General features: G+C 50.3%; 1 protein-coding gene and 1 pseudogene across 3 annotated transcripts in view; one reads left to right on the top strand and one right to left on the bottom strand.

The window, feature by feature from the left end:
* The window catches only part of NOL4L (nucleolar protein 4 like), a 128,954-nt gene that overhangs the window by 63,965 nt on the left and 44,336 nt on the right, over positions 1-20,653 (top strand). For all 3 annotated transcript variants that reach the window (XR_004034031.3, XM_030830928.3, XM_030830927.3), the window contains exon 4: positions 2,234-2,343. Coding sequence is in view for 2 of the 3 variants with exons in the window: in XM_030830928.3 (XP_030686788.1) it covers positions 2,234-2,343 (110 nt within the window). In the remaining variant the exon portion in view is untranslated. The remainder of the gene's footprint in view (positions 1-2,233; positions 2,344-20,653) is intronic.
* On the bottom strand, positions 9,460-9,929 carry LOC115839343 (large ribosomal subunit protein uL23 pseudogene; annotated as a pseudogene).

Below are 20,653 nucleotides of genomic sequence, written 5' to 3'. Positions count from 1 at the left end.
TTGCATCACGCCAAACAGAAACTGTGGACCCGTGAAGCAGTAACTTCCCATTCTCAGACACCCGTCCCCGGAAACCTCTCTTCTACTTTCTTTCTTTTTTTAAAATTTATTTATTTATTTATTTTTGGCTGCGTTGTGTCTTCATTGCTGCGAACTGGCTTTCTCTAGTTGTGGCAAGCGGGGACTACACTTTGTTGCGGTGCACGGGCTTCTCATTGCGGTGGCTTCCCTTGTTGTGGAGCACTGGCTCTAGGCACGCGGGCTCAGTAGTTGTGGCTCGCAGGCCCTAGAGCGCAGGCTCAGTAGTTGTGGCGCAGGCTTCGTTGCTCTGCGGCATGTGGGATCTTCCTGGACCAGGGATCGAACCCGTGTCCCCTGCATTGGCAGACGGATTCTCAACCACTGCGCCACCAGGGAAGCCCTCTTCTACTTTCTGTCTCTGTGAATGTGCCTGTTCTAGATGTTCCATCCACGTGGAATCACAAAGTATTTGTCCTGTGGCGTCTGGCTTCTCTCCCTCAGCAGAGCGTTTTCAAGGTTGCAGGGGCCTGTCTGGCCTGGGCTCTGGCTCTGGAGCGGCAGATTCTGCAAATCCCTGCCTCTCTCCACCTCAGTCCTGTCACCCGCTCCCGTCCAGCGCATCTCCTGGGCGCGGTGCTTGTGGTGACGTGCAGGCTTTGGCCTGTCTGGAAGTCGTTCCCACTTCTCGCACCACTCAAACCCCAGCCCATGAACCAGGGGGGACATGGGTCAAAGGCCTGGCACCCTTGGAGACGGGGGGAAGAGGCAACCAGAGAACAGGTAACCAAGACTATTCCCTGGACGGAGGGTGAAGCCAGGTCAAGCGACTAAGTGACGAAATGAGGCCCCGCTTCGTGTGACGGGTCCCAGCGGGTGACTCCAGGGTTTCGAGCTTGGTCACAGCAGGAGACATCTGAAGGGGAAGCTGGACTGGAGAGAGACGTGATGGGCTCCCTTCGAATCATGCTTTTCGTCTTCTTGACTTATTCCTGTGCCACTGCAGTCTCTCCTAAATGGTACCCACCGTGGCACCCAAGATGCAGAACACAACGGCTGGGCAGTGTCCACTGCAGGAGCCTTTGCAGAAGGCAGCATGGCCAGACATTTCAAGAGTTTCCGAGTATTCCTACCCTTTGACCCACAAATTCCATGTCTTGGAGTCTGGTCTAAAAAGGAAACGATCATAAATACAGACCAGTATTCCTGCACAAGGATGTCCCCTGCAGTGTTTATAGTAACCCCCAATAGCAAACAACCTAAGTAATCAATCATAAGGGAATGACTTAAGGAAAATAGGATAAAATAGTACAGGGCTATAAAAATTATACTTGCAAAGCAAAACGAGATTTTTGATGGTGGGGGAAGTGCCTATGAGAAAATGTTAAGCAAAAAAAAATTTTTTTAAGCAGACTGTAATTCTCTGTATGCATTGTGATATCAAGTATATAAAAAAGAGAAATCACAGGGAAAAAATAAACAAGCATATGCCAAGCTTCTTGGTGCAATTATGGTTTTTAAAATTTTTCTTTACATCTTTCCACACTTTGCAAATGCTCTACAAAAGGGATATGCGTTACTTTGATGTTCAGGACAAGAAAGCAATAAATGGGAGGAACAATGCTCCTCTCTGTGTGATGAAAGAGGAACTAGAATTTGGGCATACTGGAGGCCTGGCCCAGACCTACAAGTGATGTGGTCCCTGACGGTGCTTTGGGGGGGATATGGTGGGGGTTGGGGGACGGGGTGGGACAGTGTGGCACGTGAGCTGGCTTAGGCCAGCACTGGAAACTTAAATGACTTCAGGGGCCTGGCAGGCATCATCGTTGAGTGAAAGTGTGCAGTGCAATAGGGAGGGGTGGGGACTGTGGCAAAATGGAGCCCTCACACTCTGTCTAAAAGGAGCGGCTGCTGCTCAGCTGCAGTGGGTGTCTGCCACGTGGGAGTGCGGGCCCTGTGCGGCCAGACCTTCCATTTCTCAAAGGAGTCAGAAATTCCTGGTTTTCAAAGGTGAACTCTCTCACTAAACACTGGCACTTAAGTGTCATGCAGTCCACATCCACGGGCCAGGCACGGCGGGCGAGCCCCCAGTCAGCGATCTCCGGCCTCCCCTCCCTCCTCCTCAGTCCCTGTGTTGGGTCCCCCACATGGGTGCCAGGCTGCTGGTGGCCCACAGCACAGGCTGAAAGGGGCTTCCTTTTCTTCTTTCCGCCAGAAAACGAGCCTCCCTCTCCTCTGGTCTCCGGGATTATCGATTACAACATGCCCCTCACCTCTACGTACCTGAAGCAGATGAAGTTGCGTGTGATGAATTCCCAGGAGCAGGTAAGGCGTCCGCCCCCTTCACCCCCCCTGGAGGCGCCCTGACTTGCCTGGATATGGTCGATCCTTTCCGAGACCTGTGTAAACACACTGGAAATCAAAGAGGCCCTTATCTGGTTATCTGGGCCATGCAGTCCAGGCTGAGAGGGGAGGGAGGGAATGTGTTCCTAGTTAGAGGGTCTGCCGGGTCTTCAGTGAAACTTTCCTTCAGGGCAGGGGCGAGGAAGGGGGTGGGTAAGAGCTGCCCACCTTGGCCCTTGGGTTGTTCTCTCTCTGCTCTGCCCTTTGTCTGCTACATCACTCGGCTCCTTTCCCCCGAGAGAGGGGGGCCCTTGCTGCCTGCCTGTGGCTTCTGTCACCCTTGGGGCCCAGACAGGCCAAGAAGATGGGCCTTGGAGGGTGGCCTGGGTGACATAAGGCCCTGGGCTCCCCCTCCCCGGCTGTCTAAGACTCCCCAGCTGTGGATTGCCCAGGGCTGTCAGGCACCATGGAAACAGGTTATGAAAAGAAAACCCCTCCTGCCTGCCTCTCTACACAGCCCACCTTCTAGCCCTTTGCAAGGCAAGTAGCCTGACTGTCTTTCAGAGAAGGACTAGGTGATTGCCACCCCCTCCCTCCGCCGCTGCCCAGAAAACTAGAGTAATGATGTCTTAACCTCTCGCTTCAAGTTTTTTCATCTGTTGTGACACATGAACCTACTGTATCTTCGAGGCCTGCCAAGGGGAATGGGTTCTTTCTCCTCCGTTGAAAGTCTGACTTCAGCCCTGGGTGCATTCCGTCCTGGGTATGGCTGGTCTCCTTGACAACCTGAGCCTGTGTCCACCCAGGGGATGATGGCTCTGCAGTCAGCTCCGAGGTGATGTTACAGGACGCGCTCAGGTGGCATCTGGGGCTGTGGCACCCAGTTTGAGGATCTGAGCTGGTTGGCTTGAGTTCTGCATTCCCCCGAGGAGGAGGCATGGTGTGCCCTCCCATCCTTACAGCCTCCAAAGGTCAAATGAAGTAAGCTTGGCTCTGGGTAGTAGAGCCGTCTGTGTCTCTTGCGTCTTTTCATCTGAGATGGGCTGTTCTATGATGGTTGCATCCCTAAGAAACTTCATGTACTCACAAACAATGTCAGTGGGGAAAATGGTGTTGGATTTTCAACTCACAGTGGTAACGTTGTTTTTGTGCAGGAATGCCAGTTATAAGGGTGTTGTTTTGTTAATAGTTATAAAATCTAAACACCACCACTCAGGGTGAAGAGCAGGGGCACTCGAACAGCCAAACAGCCGGAGTACAGCCCCACGGCTCTTTCTTTTCTACAAAATGGCGCTCCATCCAGCTCACCACCAGAACCAGCAGTGGTCAGCGTAGCCCACTCTGTGATCCCTCATTAATGGATTCTGTTACGTTTCATTTGGTATACAAATTCCTACTGTCTGTGGGGCATTAAGACTGTAGGTTAGGTACATTAGCAAGGATTCAGTCATTCAACAAATATTTATGAAGCCCCACTCCGTGAGCCAGGCTCTGGGGATGAGCAAAGACAGTACCATTCCTAGCTCTCCTTATGATCTAGGGGGAGACAGACACTAATGAAAAATTACGCACAAATGGTAATAAGGCACCACGGTGCAGCTGTGACGAGTGCCAGGCAGGAGACTCATGGTGCCATGAGTACTTAGATGGACACGGTGCGGGGACTGAGGCAGGGGTCAAGAAGGTTTGCCTCAGAAGGGGGTGCTTGAGCTGAGATCAAGATCTGAAGGGAGGAGAGCTCCAGGCTGAGGAAACAGCTTGTGCAAAGGCCCTGTGGCTCGAGGGAGGACAGCACCAGTGAGAATTTGTGAGGCTGGTGTGGCTGGTGCGGGGAGTGTGAGGAGTTCTGTAGCCAAAGGAAAGTGGGAGAAGCACAGTGTTGGGCATATAAGCACTTGCCGCGCATCTGTGAGTGAACGGAAGTTCATGTAACAAGATGGATAAGTTGCCCTGGTGAGGTTCAGGCTACTCCCAAAGGGAGGGAGAACTGTGGGATGTGTTTGTCCCCAGGATGCTGTGGCTGGGACTGAGGCTGAGATTGGGGTGGCCTCCGTGGACAGTGGAGTTGGCTGTGTCTTCCTTGCCTCCATTTCTGGTTTCCCAGATGGGGATCATCTGAACATTCCCGTGGTCGGGGATAAAGGCTCAGACCCTCCTTGCACACACCTGGCAGGAGAAGTGGCACCCCACCTCGTGCCTGGGGCCCTTCAGCTGTCAGTCTCCCACACTCCACACACTGCAGTGAGCGCTCAAGGCCTCAGCCTCTCAGCCAGCACCGTTAGCCCGGTTCCATAGCCAGGCGCGTGGCAAACAAGAAGTCGCATTGCTCACTAGTTTATTTATCTGCAGCAGCAAGGAAGGGCCAAGGGCCCAGATGTCTTTGATTCTTCAGCTTGGGTTGGAACTGAAAGTACATATACTTGAATTGGTAGCTTCTTTCCTGTAGTGCAGTCAGAGCAGGACTGGGTGAATGGCTCCCTGTCCCAACGCAGCCACAGGGCTACCTCTGCTGCCGTCAAACCCCACGTCCCAAGACAAGGCTCTGAAAGTAGTTTCATTCCCTGCAGCATCCCTGCGACCCCGAAAGGCTTGCCAACAGAAGACACCTGTAGTGTCTACAAATCACTCATGCAGGCTACGCGGAAAACAAACCCAAATCTAAAGTAACGGGATAAATGATATTTTATTAATGCTGAGCAAAGCTCTACATCTAAAAACTCTGGGTGAGAAAAATCTAAGAATTCATTTTTTTCCAGCATTAGATATCCAGGAGACACTATACTAGTGAGGCAGGTAGAACATGTTCCCCTCACTTGGCTTTGAGCAGACGACGAACAGACAGTGTGCCTGTGAACTGGACAGAACCATGTTACCTTTTGTCCAGTTGTGTTGGGTTAATGTGCTGAGAAATGGGTCTTTCTCCACAGAGGACATTAGTTAATATGAAAATCTAATAATAATGTTCACACGAACAAAAAAGATTCTTGACATCTGATCCAGTGTAGCAAATATTTATGGTGTCCTCAACATGCAAGACATTTAGGGGTCAGACTCCACCCTCCAGGAGCTCCACCCTAAGACACAAGACCCCGCAGGAGCTGTCATTGCGGTGGCCACATTGAGCTGAAAATAGGCGAGTGTAGCCTGATAAAAATTTTTTTTTCCGCCTTACTTGGGAAAACAGTCATAAAGATATAAAACTGAAATCGCATTTAGTTATACTGACGATTAATACATTTTCTCGTAGGAGGGAGGGTGTGAAGATTTCATGAGATGTGGACTGTCTCAGAGAATGTTCCAAAGCATTCTCTGATAAGATGGGGTCCTAGGGAGGGGTGCAGGCCGAGCTCATAGGGCCAGAGGCGGCCAGCGAGTGCACCCCCAGCCGCTGATGTTTCAAATCCCCTCTCAGGGCCGTGTGCGAGACGCACCAAGAGGAATGTGAGGGTCTCGTCTCCACGCAGCCGCTGATTTGTTTTCTGTCTCATTTTATTTTCTTTCATACTTTTAGTTACACAAATACACATGGCCTCAGTTGCCAAAACGCAAAAGCATGGTGACAAACGTCACCATCATCTCACCACACAGATCACTGTGGATATTTCGGTGTCCAGCCCTCCAGACTATTGAATAGAAAAGGGAATTACCCTGTCTGCACCATTTTACAACCCGCTTTGCTTTTCTGATGCTGATTTTCCATCCTATTCAGTCTCCTTACCCTCTGGGCCCTGTTGTTCCCACCTACCAGATAAGCTGATTGTATAATTTCCTGTCATTCACTCCTTTCTCACCCGTACCTACCCATCCACCCATCCACCCGTCCATCCATCCATCCATCCATCCATCCTGCACTTGAACTGGCATGGTTCCAGGCGCTGAGGAGACTAGTGAACAGAGTCTCTGCCCTGCTGGCTCTCAGAGTTCAGTGAGAGAAAGGAAAACCGAAATCAACGCTGTGGGGTCTGTAGGAAGAGCTTAGAGGAGGAACAGAGGAGGGACGGCCAGTGGGCAGGGCGGATGCTGTTTCAGCACTTTACACACCTCGCCCCTCGCCCTCACAGCTCAGCAGGGTCACGTTGTCATCCTTGCCTTACAGGTTCGTAGCTGAGGCTCAGAAAGGTTCCGTACTTGCTCAAGGTCACACAGCCACTAACGTGAGCTGAAACTCAGACCTCTTGCGTCCAAACCTGTGCGCTTGCCACGGCCGCGAGCCCTGCTTCTCCCTGTACTTCCTGGATGAGGGTGTGCTCTTCAGAATCGGAGGCGGTGTGCCACCTGGGTACTGAATGCCAGATCGCCGGCACGGCTGGTGGAGAGAAAATGTCCTTGGCAGAGACGCTGGCAGGGCAGAGAGCTTTCTTTGGCTTGGGAACTGGGAGCCGCCTTAAGCATATAATGCTTAAGGAAATACGGGAGGAGGGATTTGGTAGGGGGCTGGGGTGGGGGAGAGGTCGCCCCCTACCTCGTGAACGCTCAGTTACCTGCAGGGGTGCGTGGATAAGTTGACAGCCGCGTTACGGGCGATGTGATCCTGATCTTTCCTGAGATCGCAGTGTTTGAACCAAGACCCTGTTGTTGTAGAAATCAGATCCAGATCCGAAGGAGGAAGACAAATCATCTGTGTTCCTTCCCTGACACCTACTTGCATTTTATAGTAGCGGAGGCTGAGACCCAGGGCGGCTCAGCAACTTTCCCAGGGCAGCCCCGGCTCAGGCTTTTCCGGTGCCCACCGCCCCTCCACCAGCCCCTTGCTCTTTCCGGAGCGGGAGGGCTGTCGGCACCTTCCTTCGCCTCCCACCTCCAGTGTCTCCAGTTCTTGGAGCAGCACTAATGTCCCGCTAATGGTTTTAATGGTTCTCCCGGCAGCGTGTGAAGTGGTGCGCTGCCCCATTGTTTAAACCCACGTGACGGAGCCTCTCGATTCCTTAACGTCTGCCTCCCTCTCCTCGGCAGCTCTCGCCTGGCCCTGAGTTTTCCCTGGATCCTGGAGGCTGGGGGAGGAGGGCAGGCTTCCCCCCTCCCCCACACACAAGTGGGGCCTGCAGGGTGGGGGTGGGGGGGTCTCCAGGCCAGCGGGAAGCAGCACTGTTCTCAGCCAGGACTCCAGCCCGCCCACCAGAGACCCTGGAGTCCGGCTGACGGTACCAGTTCTGGCGGCTACCGGCTGTGTGACTCCGCGCAAACCGTTTCACCCCTCCGTGCTCCTCTTTCCTCACGTTACTTGAGAATAATAACAATACAGCCGCCTCACTGAGTTATTCCAAGAGTTGAATGACACAAAGCAGCCATAGTGCTTAGCACCGTGCCGGACACCTCAGAAGCACAGAGGAAATCTCAGTGACCTCTGCTATTGTTGGTGGTAATGTTATTATGCAGCCTCGGTTTAATAGACACAGTGAATGACCTTGTCCGAGAGAGCAGCGCCACAAAGATGAGTAAGACAGCGTAGCTGGTCTCAAGGAGCTCTTCTTAGTAGAGGGGACAAGACAGCAGCCAGGGAACTGTGATCCAAGACAAGAAAACAGAAACAAGAGGGGACCAGGAGCCTGCCAGGCGGTTCAGGGGACACTCGCTTATTTGAAAATGAGATTTGGACCAGCAAAGAGGGCCCAGGTGAGGGAAGCTGAGGGGTAACAGCTCTAGGAGAACCTGGGCTGGGGAAGAACAGAGCCAGTTTGGGAAAAGGAGGAGAAGGAAGAAGAGGCGGTGGAGGGGACTCAGAGCATGCACCTCTTGCAAGCAAGGCCACGAGAGAGCCCTTTCCTCAGTCAGCACTCGGGAGCCAGGCAAGGATTTGGGGCAGGAAATGAGCACATTCCAAGTGTGAAACTTTCTCAGGCTTGCATCTTCCTTAGAGGAGAAGGAAACAAGTCCACTCTGAAAAGCTCTCCACATTCACTTTTTTCTTTTTTTTTTTTTTTTTTGCGGTACGCGGGCCTCTCACTGTTGCGGCCTCTCCCGCTGCGGAGCACAGGCTCCGGACGCGCAGGCTCAGCGGCCATGGCTCACGGGCCCAGCCGCTCCGTGGCATGTGGGATCCTCCCGAACCGGGGCACGAACCCGTGTCCCCTGCATCGGCAGGCGGACTCTCAACCACTGCGCCACCAGGGAAGCCCCACTTTTTTCTTAATTGTGGTAAAATATGTGTAAAATTTTCCATTTTTAAGTGTACAGTTCAGTGGCATTAAGTACATTCACAGTGTTGTGCAATCATTACCACTATTTCCAAAAGTTTTTCATCACCCCAAACCGAAACTTTGTAACCATTAAGCAATAATTCCCCATTCCCCCCACCTCCAGCCCCTGGTGACCACTGTTTTACTTTCTGTCTCTATAAATTGGACCATCTAGCTACCTCATATAAGTGGAATCACATATTTGTCCCTCTGTGTCTGGCTTATTTCACTCAGCATGTTTCCAGGGTTCATCCACGTTGTAGCATGTGTCAAAACTGCATTCCTCTTTATGGCTGGATAATATTCCATTGTATGGATAGACGGCATTGTTTTTATCCATTCGTCCGTTGATGGACATTTGAGTTGTTTCCACTTTTTGGCTAGCCACATTCACTTTTTAATATTTTAGACCAGGTTATGGGATAGGGAGGGATTAAAACAGGGATCTGCTCCTTCTCTCTCTGAGTCCTTACCCCTCTTTGTGGCTTGCTTTTCTCATGGACATTCTCAACCTCCTTCCTGCTCAAAAGGGCCCCCCAAAATGGGCAGACCTAAAGAGGAAGCACAGTTGATGGGTTACAGTGAGAGCCTGTCACTTACTTAAACAGTGCCTGACTCACAGGACTTTTACCTGTGGAGAACCTGTGAGTACTGACTCTGACACCCAGATTTAAGAGCTTGATAGCAATGGTAATCTCCTCCTTCCCCTTCCTCAGGCTGCCCTGAAGCCCAGGCAAGGTGTGAGCTCAGGGGAGAAATAGCAGAATGGAAACTTTGCCATGTCCAAGGATTTAATGGTCTCTGAAGGAAGCAGCAGTTCTGATGTGTGTGTGTGTGTGTGTGTGTGTGTGTATGTGTGTGTGTGTGTGTGTGTTTTAATAGTGAAAACTTTTATATTTAGAATTAGCCAGCTGGACTCAGTTTAGAGGATCCCAATTTTGTTGGCAACATCCAAAGCATCATAGTCGGGGCCAGCTGAAGACAGGGCTTCTTCTCTCCATCAGGCCTGATCAGGGTGTTGACCTTGGTCACACCAGTGTCATAGAGCTTCTTCACAGCCTGTTTAATGTGGTACTTATTGGCCTTGACATCCACAATGAACACAAGTGTGTTGTTATCCTCTATCTTCTTCATGGCTATCTTGGTGGTGAGGGGAAACTTGATGATGGCATAGTGGTCAAGCTTGTTTCTCCTAGGGGTGCTCTTCTGAGGCTATTTGGGCTGCCTCCTGAGCTGCAGTATTTTGGGCCATCAGAAGGTGGGTGACGTCTAGATTTTCTTTTTTCTGTGGCTATGCGTGACTTTCAACACTGCTTTCTTGGCCTTCAAAGCCTTTCCCTTGGCTTCGGCTTTGGGAGGGGCAGGGACTTCCTTCTTTGCCTTTGGTGCCATCACCGTGAAAAGGCCAATGTGTTCTTGAAAATTAAACAGTAATCTTCATGGAATAGAAACAGAATGTAGAACTTCTAAATGACTAGAGAACAATAAAAAAACCAAAGAAAACTTGATCAGTCCAGCAAGAGTAATTAAAAGAGGGAATAAAAGAAGAAGTAACCAAAAAGAGATATAATAAATGGAAAAGATAGGTAAACTAACAGGAACAAGATGAAACACTAGTAAATCACAATAAACATAAATGGGTTAAATTCCACTACAAAGAGTGAAAAAGGCTCAGATGAGGTTTTTTAATGATAAAATCCATTTGGTATTTATAAAAGACTTTTCAGATGACACAAAAAGGAAGATTAAAACATAAGAAAGAGAGGGCAGCGCTATTGGTGTCAAACAAGTTCAAGGCAAACATGTTCAAGGCAAAAAAAGCATTAAATAGGGCAAAGTGAGATATTTTGTTGATCAAAAGCACAGTTTCCCAGTAAGGTTTCAGAACCTCTTGACTTTGGAGGTCTACCCTTGGGGAGGTTGAGGGCTCTTGACCTCAGCAGTCTGCCCTGAAGGGGCGTCAAGGAGGGCAGTAGGTCTTATGAACATAAAGAGTAACTTGGACTTCACTGTGGGAGGCAGCATCTTTCTTTCTTCCCTCCTTCCTTCCTTCCTTCCTTCCTTCCTTTCTTTCCATCTTTCTTTCTTTCCCAAACGCTCATGTTTTATCCCTTTTTCTTGTGAGGATCTTTTATAATCCCAGCATGTAAGCAAAATGTAAATATACTCTGGGCCTTTACTGGTCCCTGTACGTATCAGGGGAGTAGAAGGGGCAAAGGGTGGAGGCAGCACCTTTCTTTCACATCCCTCAGCATCTACCCATCATCAGTCTCTTCACCTTTGCAATTTTTGCTACTATCTTTCTGTAGCTACTTCTCTAAACCAGTATTTGTACTTTGAGCATCAGCGTTTGCTCTCTGGAAATGTGCATGGAGCAATATGAGGGGCGGACTCCATGGAACTTGTGAGAATGTGCGGTCTGCAGCCTTAGCTGCCTGAATTTTAGTCCCTCTCCTCCTCTCCCCACTGGGCTCACCCATTGAGGTCTGCTGGGGCCACTTTCTCAGTTCCCAGCCGCCTTCCCTTCTTTCCAAGTCCAGGCCTTCCTGGTCCTCTGCTGGCTTCCTTCTCACATTCCATTTCTTGCCTCCCTCCACTCAGACACCCCCCACAGGCCTCTGGGATCAGCCCGCCTTATGTAGCTGAGTGAAGGGGGCCCAGCTTGCCTCCATGAGAGCCCAAGAAAGGCCTGAAATGCCACTGGCCCCATTATCAAGATCTGAGAAGCTGTAGCACAAACCTTTTCCCATCTCAGTAAATCCCTGGCACTGTAGAAGGTTTGTACTGTGATAAGAAAAACAAAAAGCCACTGAAATACTGACCTTGACCGAGGCTGCTGTTTGGATTTCTCCAGGCAAAGAATGATTCTTGGCACATTTCTGCTGTGAGAAGATGTGCAGGTGGGGTAGCTGATCTCAGGTCCTGCCCTGTGCCCCTCAGGCCCCCCCGCATCACCCCAGGGCAGCTAACCCTCAGAAACAGCTTCTCAAGTGTTCATCTTTTTTGTTTATTTGTATTCATTTTTATTTTTATCAATAAAAAATACATGTCTTAGAAGTCATATAGAAAAACAGCAGATCCTGTCCCAGCCTCCCCACTTCAATTTCTACCCTTCAGAGACAGCCTCCATTCTTTCTTATCTTTTAGCTGTCTCTTCTGGTATTTATCTCCTATTTCTACATAACATGTGCTCATGCTGCTAGTTCTTGATTTTTCAGTTTGGGCTGTTTTGGTTATTGTTGTTTAATTTCCTGCTGGAGGAGATAAGTATGTACACTATTACACCCTCTCATAAACACATGTATTATTTCTCCTTCTTCCATCCCTCAGTATTATTTGTACCTCCCTATTTAGGTAAATTATTATATTTCTATTATAATGGCTGTATAGGTTATTCATAGCTGAGCCAATCAGCACACTGTGATTACATTTTCTTTCTTTTGATTCCCCAGAGTTAGCCATTGCCTCTTTTTTTCCAGCCTTAGCCCTCCATCTTTTGAGCTTGCTTATGGTGTGTGTGTGTGTGTGTGTGTCATTTTTATTTTTATGTACTCAGATTTATCAGCTTTTTCTTTAATAGCTTCTGCATTTGAGTCTTAAGAAAAACCTAACTCCACTCTGGCTCCGTGTTCTCTTTTAGTATTTTCATGTTTTTAGAACAGTTTTAGATTTAGAGAAAAATTGAGAAGCTAGTGCAGAATTCCCACATTATCCACCCCCACACAGTTTTCCCTATTTTTTTTTTTTTTTTTGTGGTACGCGGGCCTCTCACTGTTGTGGCCTCTCCCGTTGCGGAGCACAGGATCCGGAAGCGCAGGCTCAGCGGCCATGGCTCACGGGCCCAGCCGCTCCGCGGCATGTGGGATCTTCCTGGACCAGGGCACCCACCCGTGTCCCCTGCATTAGCAGGAGGACTCTCAACCACTGCGCCACCAGGGAAGCCCATCCCCTATTATTAATATCTTACATTAGTATGATACATTTGTTACAATTAGTGAACCAATACTGATACATTATTAACTAAAGTTTATATATTATTTAGATTTCCTTAGTTTTTACCTAATGTCCTTTTTCTGTTCCACAACCCTATCTGGGATACACTATTAACATTTACTTGTCACATCTCCTTAGGCTCCTCTTGGCTGTGATAGTTTCTCAGCCTTTTCTTGGTTTCGATGACCTTGATAGTTTTAAAGCATACTGGTCAAGTATTTTGTAGAATTTTGGAATTTCTCTGATGTTTTTCTCAATATAAAACTGGGCTTATGGGTTATTAGGAGGAAGACCACAGACACAGTGCCATTTAAAAAAAAATTTATTGAAGTATAGTTGGTTTACAATGTTGTGTTTAATTTCAGCAGACTCAGTTATACATATACACACACATATATATATTCTTTTCATATTCTTTTCCATTATGGTTTGTCACAGGATATTGAATATAGTTCCCTGTGCTATACAGTAGGACCTTGTTGTTTACCCATCCTGTATACAGTAGTTTGCCTCTGCCAATGCCCAGCTCAGAGTGCCATTTTTACCACATCGTATCAAGTGTACCTACTGTCACCATGACTCATGACCGTTGATGTTGCCTTGGCCACACCGGCTGACATAATGTTTGTCAGGTGTCATCACTGTACACTTTGGAAGGAAGTCACCATGTGCAGCCCACACCTAAGCAGTGGGGTCTATAATTTCCCTCCTTGAGGGTAGAGTGTCTACATACATTATTTGGAATTCTTTTGCATGGGAGGTTTGTCTCTCCTTCCTCATTTATAAATCTATTCACTCATTTACTTAAATGGCTATTTATTCTATACTTGGGGTTAACTCAGTACTGCTGTATCTATTTTGATGCTCCAACTGTTCCGGCTTTGGCCACCGGGAGCTCTTTCAGCCGGCTCCTGTGCTCTTTTGACATACCCCCATTGAAGTTTTTTGTTGGTTTGTTTTTTGAAGGATTTTATTTTGTTTTAGTGTTTCTTTACTACAAGATGCTCCAGGCTCATCTTGTATATATTCTACCCCAATCCTAGAATCAGCCATATCTTCCTCATATTATAGAATCATATGAAAAACCAAGATCTGGGCACTAAGTGTACTCATTGCTACTGGGGTGTCCTTTCTTTTAGACCCTCTCAGATGACAGAGCAAAAACATATACGTGTTTTCATTTTTCATATTTGATCTTTGATCCATTTGGAGCTCATCCTAGTATATTCTAAGATACAGGTCCTGCTTTACCCTTTTGTGTCAACATCATTTATTAAGGAATCTATTTTCTTCCCACTGATCTGAGATGCCACCTTTATAATTTACTAAATTTCCATCTGAAACAGAGTGTACTTCTGTTCAGTCCACGGTTGCTTTGTCTGTTCATGTACCAGCTACACACTGTTTTAAGTATTGAGACTAATATGTCTTAATCTCTAATACATGTAATTAATGTATCTTACTACGTAGCAGGAATGGTTCCCCTCCTTGTTGTCCTTATTTTTTAAAGTTTCCTTGGCTTGAAAAAAGAAGTATTTGAAAAAAAAAAAGTTTAATGCCTTAAAAAATTTCATACTCCATTCCTGGTGAGGGAAAGATACTGAGGCACCATTGATCCATCCACGTGAACATGAAGCTGAAACACTTTGAGTGCAGGCCTTTCTGTTCGCCCAGCAGACCGGGTGGGCCATGAGCCAGGAGCATCACACTTCCGTGCTGGAATCTGGGGGCTATAAATATTGACAGCCCAGCGTTCCCATCCTCCTAAAGATGGTGACAGGCAAAATGGGGCATCGCTAAAACTTGAGACGGAAAGTTTTCTGGGAAACCTCTTTTTTTTTTTTTTGTGGTACGCGGGCCTCTCACTGCTGTGGCCTCTCCCGTTGCGGAGCACAGGCTCCGGACGCGCAGGCTCAGAGGCCATGGCTCACGGGCCCAGCTGCTCCGCGGCATGTGGGATCTTCCCGGCCTGGGACACGAACCTGCGTCCCCTGCATCGGTAGGCGGACTCTCAACCACTGCGCCACCAGGGTAGCCAGAAACCTCTTTTTTGAGAAGACAAAAAGGGAAGTGAAAAACCCGTTGTCAAACATCTTTCTTACAGGGCATTGTTTTAGTGGTCAATGTATTTCACTGACAGTCCTCGGTGCTTTGAAGAAACTTGCTACAGTTTCCAAATACTTGAAGAAAATGAGCATTACGGCTGTTTTCGCCAGGGCAGCCTGGGTTCAGAGATGTCCGTGTCTCTCTTCTTTCCTCCTGCTTCCCTGAAGCTGTGTGGGAAAGAAGCAGAAAACGACCAACATCCTGTCTCCAAAGCCAGTTGCCTGATGCAGTTAGTAGATACCCCAAACCTAAACAACTCATTGTCCCCGTCCGCTCCAAAAGTCTCAGCCCCCTTCCAGGCTACCAAATCCACCCCCATGCTTGCAAGGATGCTGACGCAGCCTTTCAGCTTCATTATCTGGGGGGGGAAATGCATGCAGTGCCCATAATTTACTGGTGCAGGCAGGAGAGCTGCCTGGTGCCCGGAGCAGAATCCTGCATGTGGGGCTGGCCTGAAGATGCTTTATCTGTGTCAAGGGAAAAGGCGGGGGCAAGGTCAGGAGCCGCTACCTGGGCCTCCGTCCATGGGAGCAGCTCTGTCTTCTCAGACCTCTGACTGTGAACCGCCCCTCAAGGCACCCAGGTAGCTGACTCCCTGCTCTGTCTCTAAGGACCAAACAAGAAAGGAGGTGTCTCTCCCCAGCTGGGCCAGGAAGGAGCAGCTCAAACCAGATGGTCACTGAACCAATGGCCGACCTTGTGCCCCACCCCGCTCCGACTCTGGGTCCAGCCTGACTGAGACCCAGAGGGGCCTTGTTGTCTCATGGCCACGTCCTGTTGTTGTTCTTAACAATGGAACTCCTGACCCCAGTTCTTGGATATCCCCCAGTTCGAGGGGGATATCTTGGGCAGGGCGCTTGCTCCCGCCCTCCCTGTTTTTTGTCGCATGTTTTTGAGGGCGAAGCCCCTGGTGGCTTTGTGGAGACTTCTGCTCAAGGCACCGCAATGCGGGCTGCTTGGCTCGGGGTGGGTGGGGGGTGGGGGTGGGGGGGCGAGCATTTATGGGTTGTGGCTTTTCCACAGCTTCTTGACTCCCCCGACCTTGGCAGCCTGATGGCTCCTTCTTCTCAGGTGGGGCCCAGACGGGTCCCGGCCCCCAGCAAAGAGCTGCTCCAGGAGACCTGACCCCACTTGGTGGCTGGGTGGGCCAGGGCTTTGTAACCAGACCTGGAAAATGCAGGAGGGGTTCAGACGCTTCAGCAGCTGATGTCTGGAGATCAATTAGAGATAATGGCTCTGGGTGGACTCGAAGAAGCATGGCCAGGATTTTTCTTGGTTGTGATTACCTCATTAACCGGCCTTTTTCTTTTTCTTTTCTTTTTTTTTTTTTTTTGAGGGTAGCACAGCAGTGTCACACTGTTTGTGCTGCCTGCCTTGTTTTACTCATACGGGGACCAGGCATCGACCCACGGGGGGCTGGGAGCTCCCCAACCTCCACTCAGACGGAGGAGGCAAAGGCCCACACTTCTGCTCACAGCCTTCCGGACCCTTGCCCTCCCTGCGACCCTCTGTGTGTATAGTTTTTAAAAAATCTCCTCCTTCATTCATTCAACAATCATTTAAGTTCCTTCAACGTCCCAGACGCTGTTCTGAGACAGACAAGGAGCCCGCTCTCTGGGAGTTCACAGGCCATAGAGATGATAAACAAGACAAGAAAGAAAAAAAGATATGCAAAAGTGAGATGCTTAGGGCGGAGAATTAAAATAGAGACCATCGATAGACTGCGCCTCTGGGTGAGAAGGCCTCTCTGAAAAGATGGCATCCAGGCTGAGACCCAATTGATAGGAGGTGGCCCGCTCTATAGAGGAAAGGCTTTCCAGGTGGAGCAGACAGTGAGTGCAAAGGCCCTAGGCTGGGAACAGCAAGGGGACTAGGACAGGGGAGTGAGGGGCAGATGTGCTTGGGAGAAGCCCGAGCAGCCTGCAGAGGACGGTGCTCTCTCGCCCACCTGTCGTGTGCACGTGGAACCTCAAGGCGCACCTTCCTCTTCCAGAGGAGGGCAGGGGCTTAACTGGAGGTGACAGCAAGTGGAGATGAGCGGCCAAGAGAGCCCATCGACTCCGACCCTAGGTGTGGCCCTGCCCCGCACCAGCTGCCTAACTTTCACTTCTCCAAGCTGCAGCTTCCCTGTTATTGGAACAGCACGTTTGGGCCAGACTTCAGTGGTTTTCAAAATTTGTTTTTGGACAGAGGAACCCCTTTCTTCAAGGAAACTCTTCTGGGGAGGAAGTTAGTATGTCAAGGGTCAGCAGGAGGCAGGCATGTCGCTGGGAAAGGGGCCCAGAGCTCTGCCCACCTGCCCTTCCTGCCCCCAGCCAGCCCACCTCCAGCCTTCAGCAGTAAATAACAGGGCCTGGATAGCCCTGAGCTTCAGGCTGGGGTGCTGCAGTCAGGCGGGAGAGGGGCTCAGCCCAGCATGACCACAGGCAGCCCGGCCCCAGGCTGGCCGCTCCCCTCTCTCCTGCAGCTTCCTCCTCAGTAGACGTGAGTGACAGAGCCTATGCCTTGCCAGCCCCATGGTTGCTGGGAGGCTTGGATGTTTGGAACAGCTCCAAGTGCCTCAAGAAAAAATAGGATAGAAACAGAAGATCCTCTTTACCTGGAACACTGCTGTGGCTCGGGAAGTGCCCGGGCACACCTGTGCAGAGCCTGGCACCTTTCCCTCTGCAGAGTCCTCCCCCACCCTGCACCGCAGTAGCCACAGCAGGTGCCCTGACACAACCCCCCTCCTCAGTCTCTTTAAGGAGCTGACACTCTAGGGAAAAGGCCACATGGGTCTGGGGTCCTTACTGTCCAGTCCATCCGTAAACAGGAGCCCTGTGAATCAGAGAGGGATGCTTTTGACTACAGGTCTAAAAACCCAGCCGGCTCTATAAGAAAACATGAAGGTTTTCTATACCTGAAATAGGAAGAGTGGTGGCGCAGCTGTTGGTGTTGATGTCAGCCATGTTAGGTTGGTGTCTCTGTGATGTTATTGACCTTTTCCTCACACTTGCAAGTTGGCTGCTATTGCTCCAGCCATCTTGTCCACATTCAGGGTGAGAGGAAGATGGGAAGGGGAGGCGTAAGCTTAGTCCAGCAAAGCAAAAGCTTTCCCAGAGAGTTGCCAATACACTTTTGTTAACATCTCATTGGTCAGGGTCACATGGCCACTTCCAGCTGCGGGGGTGCAGGTGTGGGGCGGGGGCTGGGAAAGAAAAAATTTCACTTCCCACCTTCTGTAGTTCAGACAAGGGAGAGAGAAATGTTGAGTCTAGCTATCAGGTAAGTTAGTCCACAGTGTCTGCCATGGCCTGGGCACCATCATTTGAGCTTGACAATGCCTTTGGGTGTTAAGTTGCCACAGGCTTGGGCAGGGGGAAGAATAGTAAGGGAGGGGCTTCCCTGGCCATCCAGTGGTTAAAAGTTCGCCTTCCAATGCAGGGGCTGCAGGTCCGACCCCTGGTCGTGGAGCTAAGATCTCATATGCCTCACAACCAAAAAACCAACATGTAAAACAGAAGCGATATTGTACCAAGTTCAATAAAGTCTTTAAAAAATGGTCCACATCAAAAGAAAAAAAAGAATAGTGAGGAAAGGAAACAGAGTGGAAGCAGGGAGGAAGGGAAGAGAGGAGGGCGTGGCAGGGAGGGGAGCAGGAACCATCTTTCGAGGCCTTCTGTGTGCTGGGTCCCTTACAGACAACATGGGGAAACTGAGGCTCGGTGTCAGAGAGCTCAGGTAACTCACCCAAAGTGCGTGAGAGGCAGAGCCTGTTCCCTCCCACGTTAACGCTGCTATTTCCCAACGGATGGGTGGGGAGGTGGGGGGGAGAAGGGAAGGGAGAAAGAAAGTGATGGTGAGGTTAGGGCCAGGCCAAGGCCCCTGCACCAGCAGCTTCATGGGCACAGGCCTGGGTCTGCTTATCTCACCACCACAGTCCCTCACCTGGGTCAGGCCTTGGCACACAGTAGGGGCTCAAGAAATGTTTGTTGACTGATGTCTGTATCATTAATTACTTATCTTTCACATCATCATCATTAACAATAACTAGGGTTTGGGCAGGTGTTCTGTGTCAGGCATCAGTCCAGCGCCCTGCAGGCATCCCTGCATTTAAGCACACAGCAGTCTTCAGAAACAAGCTTCTATTATTGTGCCCCCATTTCAGAGATGAAAAAACTGAGGCTTGGAGAAGTTAAGTCTCCTGCCTGAGATCACACTGAGGAAGGGCCTGAATGCAAGCAAAACATGTCCCCTGCTCTACCCCCACCTTAGATGCTGACCGTCAAACACAGGACGCCAGCCACCAGCAAGGCCTCTGTGCAGCAACTCTGGCCCCAAAGCCTGGGCTGCTACCCGTCCCCCCACACAACCCCCACCTGCAGCCTCCGGCACGGAGGGACCACCTGCCCCAGTTTCCCAGCGTCTCGCTCAGCTCGCAGAGGGGCCCTGCCTCTCCTCCAATCACCTGCTGAGGAGCAGCCGGAGTTGCCTCCCAGGAGACTCCCAGGCCCAGCCGCCCTCAGGGGCTGCACGGAGAAGCTGGGGTTCCAGGCAGGGGCTGACCACCTCGGAGCAGCCTCAACCCCGGGGGAAACCTCTGCCCACCCAGCCCCAGACTCGCTCTAGAGGGTTCCTCTCTCTGCTCTGCTGGAGGTCGGTGAAGCACAGTGCCCCGCGGTACGTCTCAGCAGCCCCACCTGGGCAGGGCCCACCATGCACCCTGGAGACCAGCTCACCCTGCTTCAAACCCCAGCACGTCCACTAGCTTTTGGCTCTGTGACTGTGGGCATGTCCCCTGGTCTCTGAGCTGTTGGGGGACTCGATGGGTCATTTAATCTCCCTCCCACAGCCACTATCTTCGTGTGCAAAGTGGTAGTTAAATCACCCTTGTTATTTGGCTGGTCAAATAAGGTAACATATCCTACCACCCAGCACGGGTGCCTGGTAGTGTATGGGTCGCCATAATGGATTACACCAAGCTCTAAGCTGCTCAGCTATGGTAACTGGCCTCAGCTTTTTTTCCCTTTTTCATACTTTTATGGAAGTATGACACGCATACAGAAAAGAACACGTATCATTAAGTGGACGGCTCAGTAAAGTTTTACAAACTGAATCCACCTCTTGTGACCAATTCTCACATCAAAAAACAGAACTTTGTCAGCACCACAAAGACCCTTTGAGCCCCCACTCTGGTCACTAACCTTTGGCAAGGGTGACCACTCTCCTGACCACAGATTGCTTCTGCCTGTTCTACTGTGGCCTGTGTGTGCTCTTTTGCCCACAAGCATGAGTTCGTGAGAGTCCTTGAGTTGGGGCCTGCACCACTAGCTTGTTCCTTTCCATTGCTGAGCAGTATTCCACAGTGTAGCTGTACCACCACCATCCATTCTCCGCTGATGGACACTTGGTAGTGTCCAGGCCGGGGCCGCTGTGAATAGGGCAGCTATGACCATCTTGGCGTGTTTGGGGACCATCTGTACTCGTTTTTGTTGTGTGCACCCCCAGGAGCAGTAGTGCCAGGTTGCAGCTGGCCTTGGCTTTTTGGCCAAGCCTCTCCAAAGGTGCCAGGAAAGAAGGGAGAGAGGAGGTAGGTGCCCTCTCTGGGGAGCTCCAAAGTGTGGTCTGCATTAAGGGGGGTGTGCTTAATTCAGAGCTCTGTTGCAGACATCAGGGCTGTGCTGGGCAGTGGGCAGGATGGGGTCCTGAGTGATGCAGTGGTAGGTCCCTACTGTGTGCAGGATGCTACCGGGGACTCTGCCACCTGAGACCCTGTCCCAGCCCCTGAGAGCTCATGGTCCAGTTGGGGAGATGAGGTATAGCCGAGGAAATGGGAAGTACTACAAGTGCATTAAGTGATATAAGACTGACGGAGACCTGCCACCAGAGCCAGCTGGGTGGTCTGTGAGATTGACGCTCTGAGTTCAGAGGGGCCTAGATCCGGCAGGGGTGGAGGATGTCTTTGTTAATGGCCCAGAGTATATTTCTACCTAGTGAACGCCCATGCATTCTTCAATGCCCAACTTAAATGTCACCTC

This window comes from Globicephala melas, chromosome 15 (assembly GCF_963455315.2).
Source record: "Globicephala melas chromosome 15, mGloMel1.2, whole genome shotgun sequence".
Taxonomy (NCBI): Eukaryota; Metazoa; Chordata; class Mammalia; order Artiodactyla; family Delphinidae; genus Globicephala; species Globicephala melas.
This window is presented reverse-complemented; position numbering and strand designations above follow the sequence as displayed.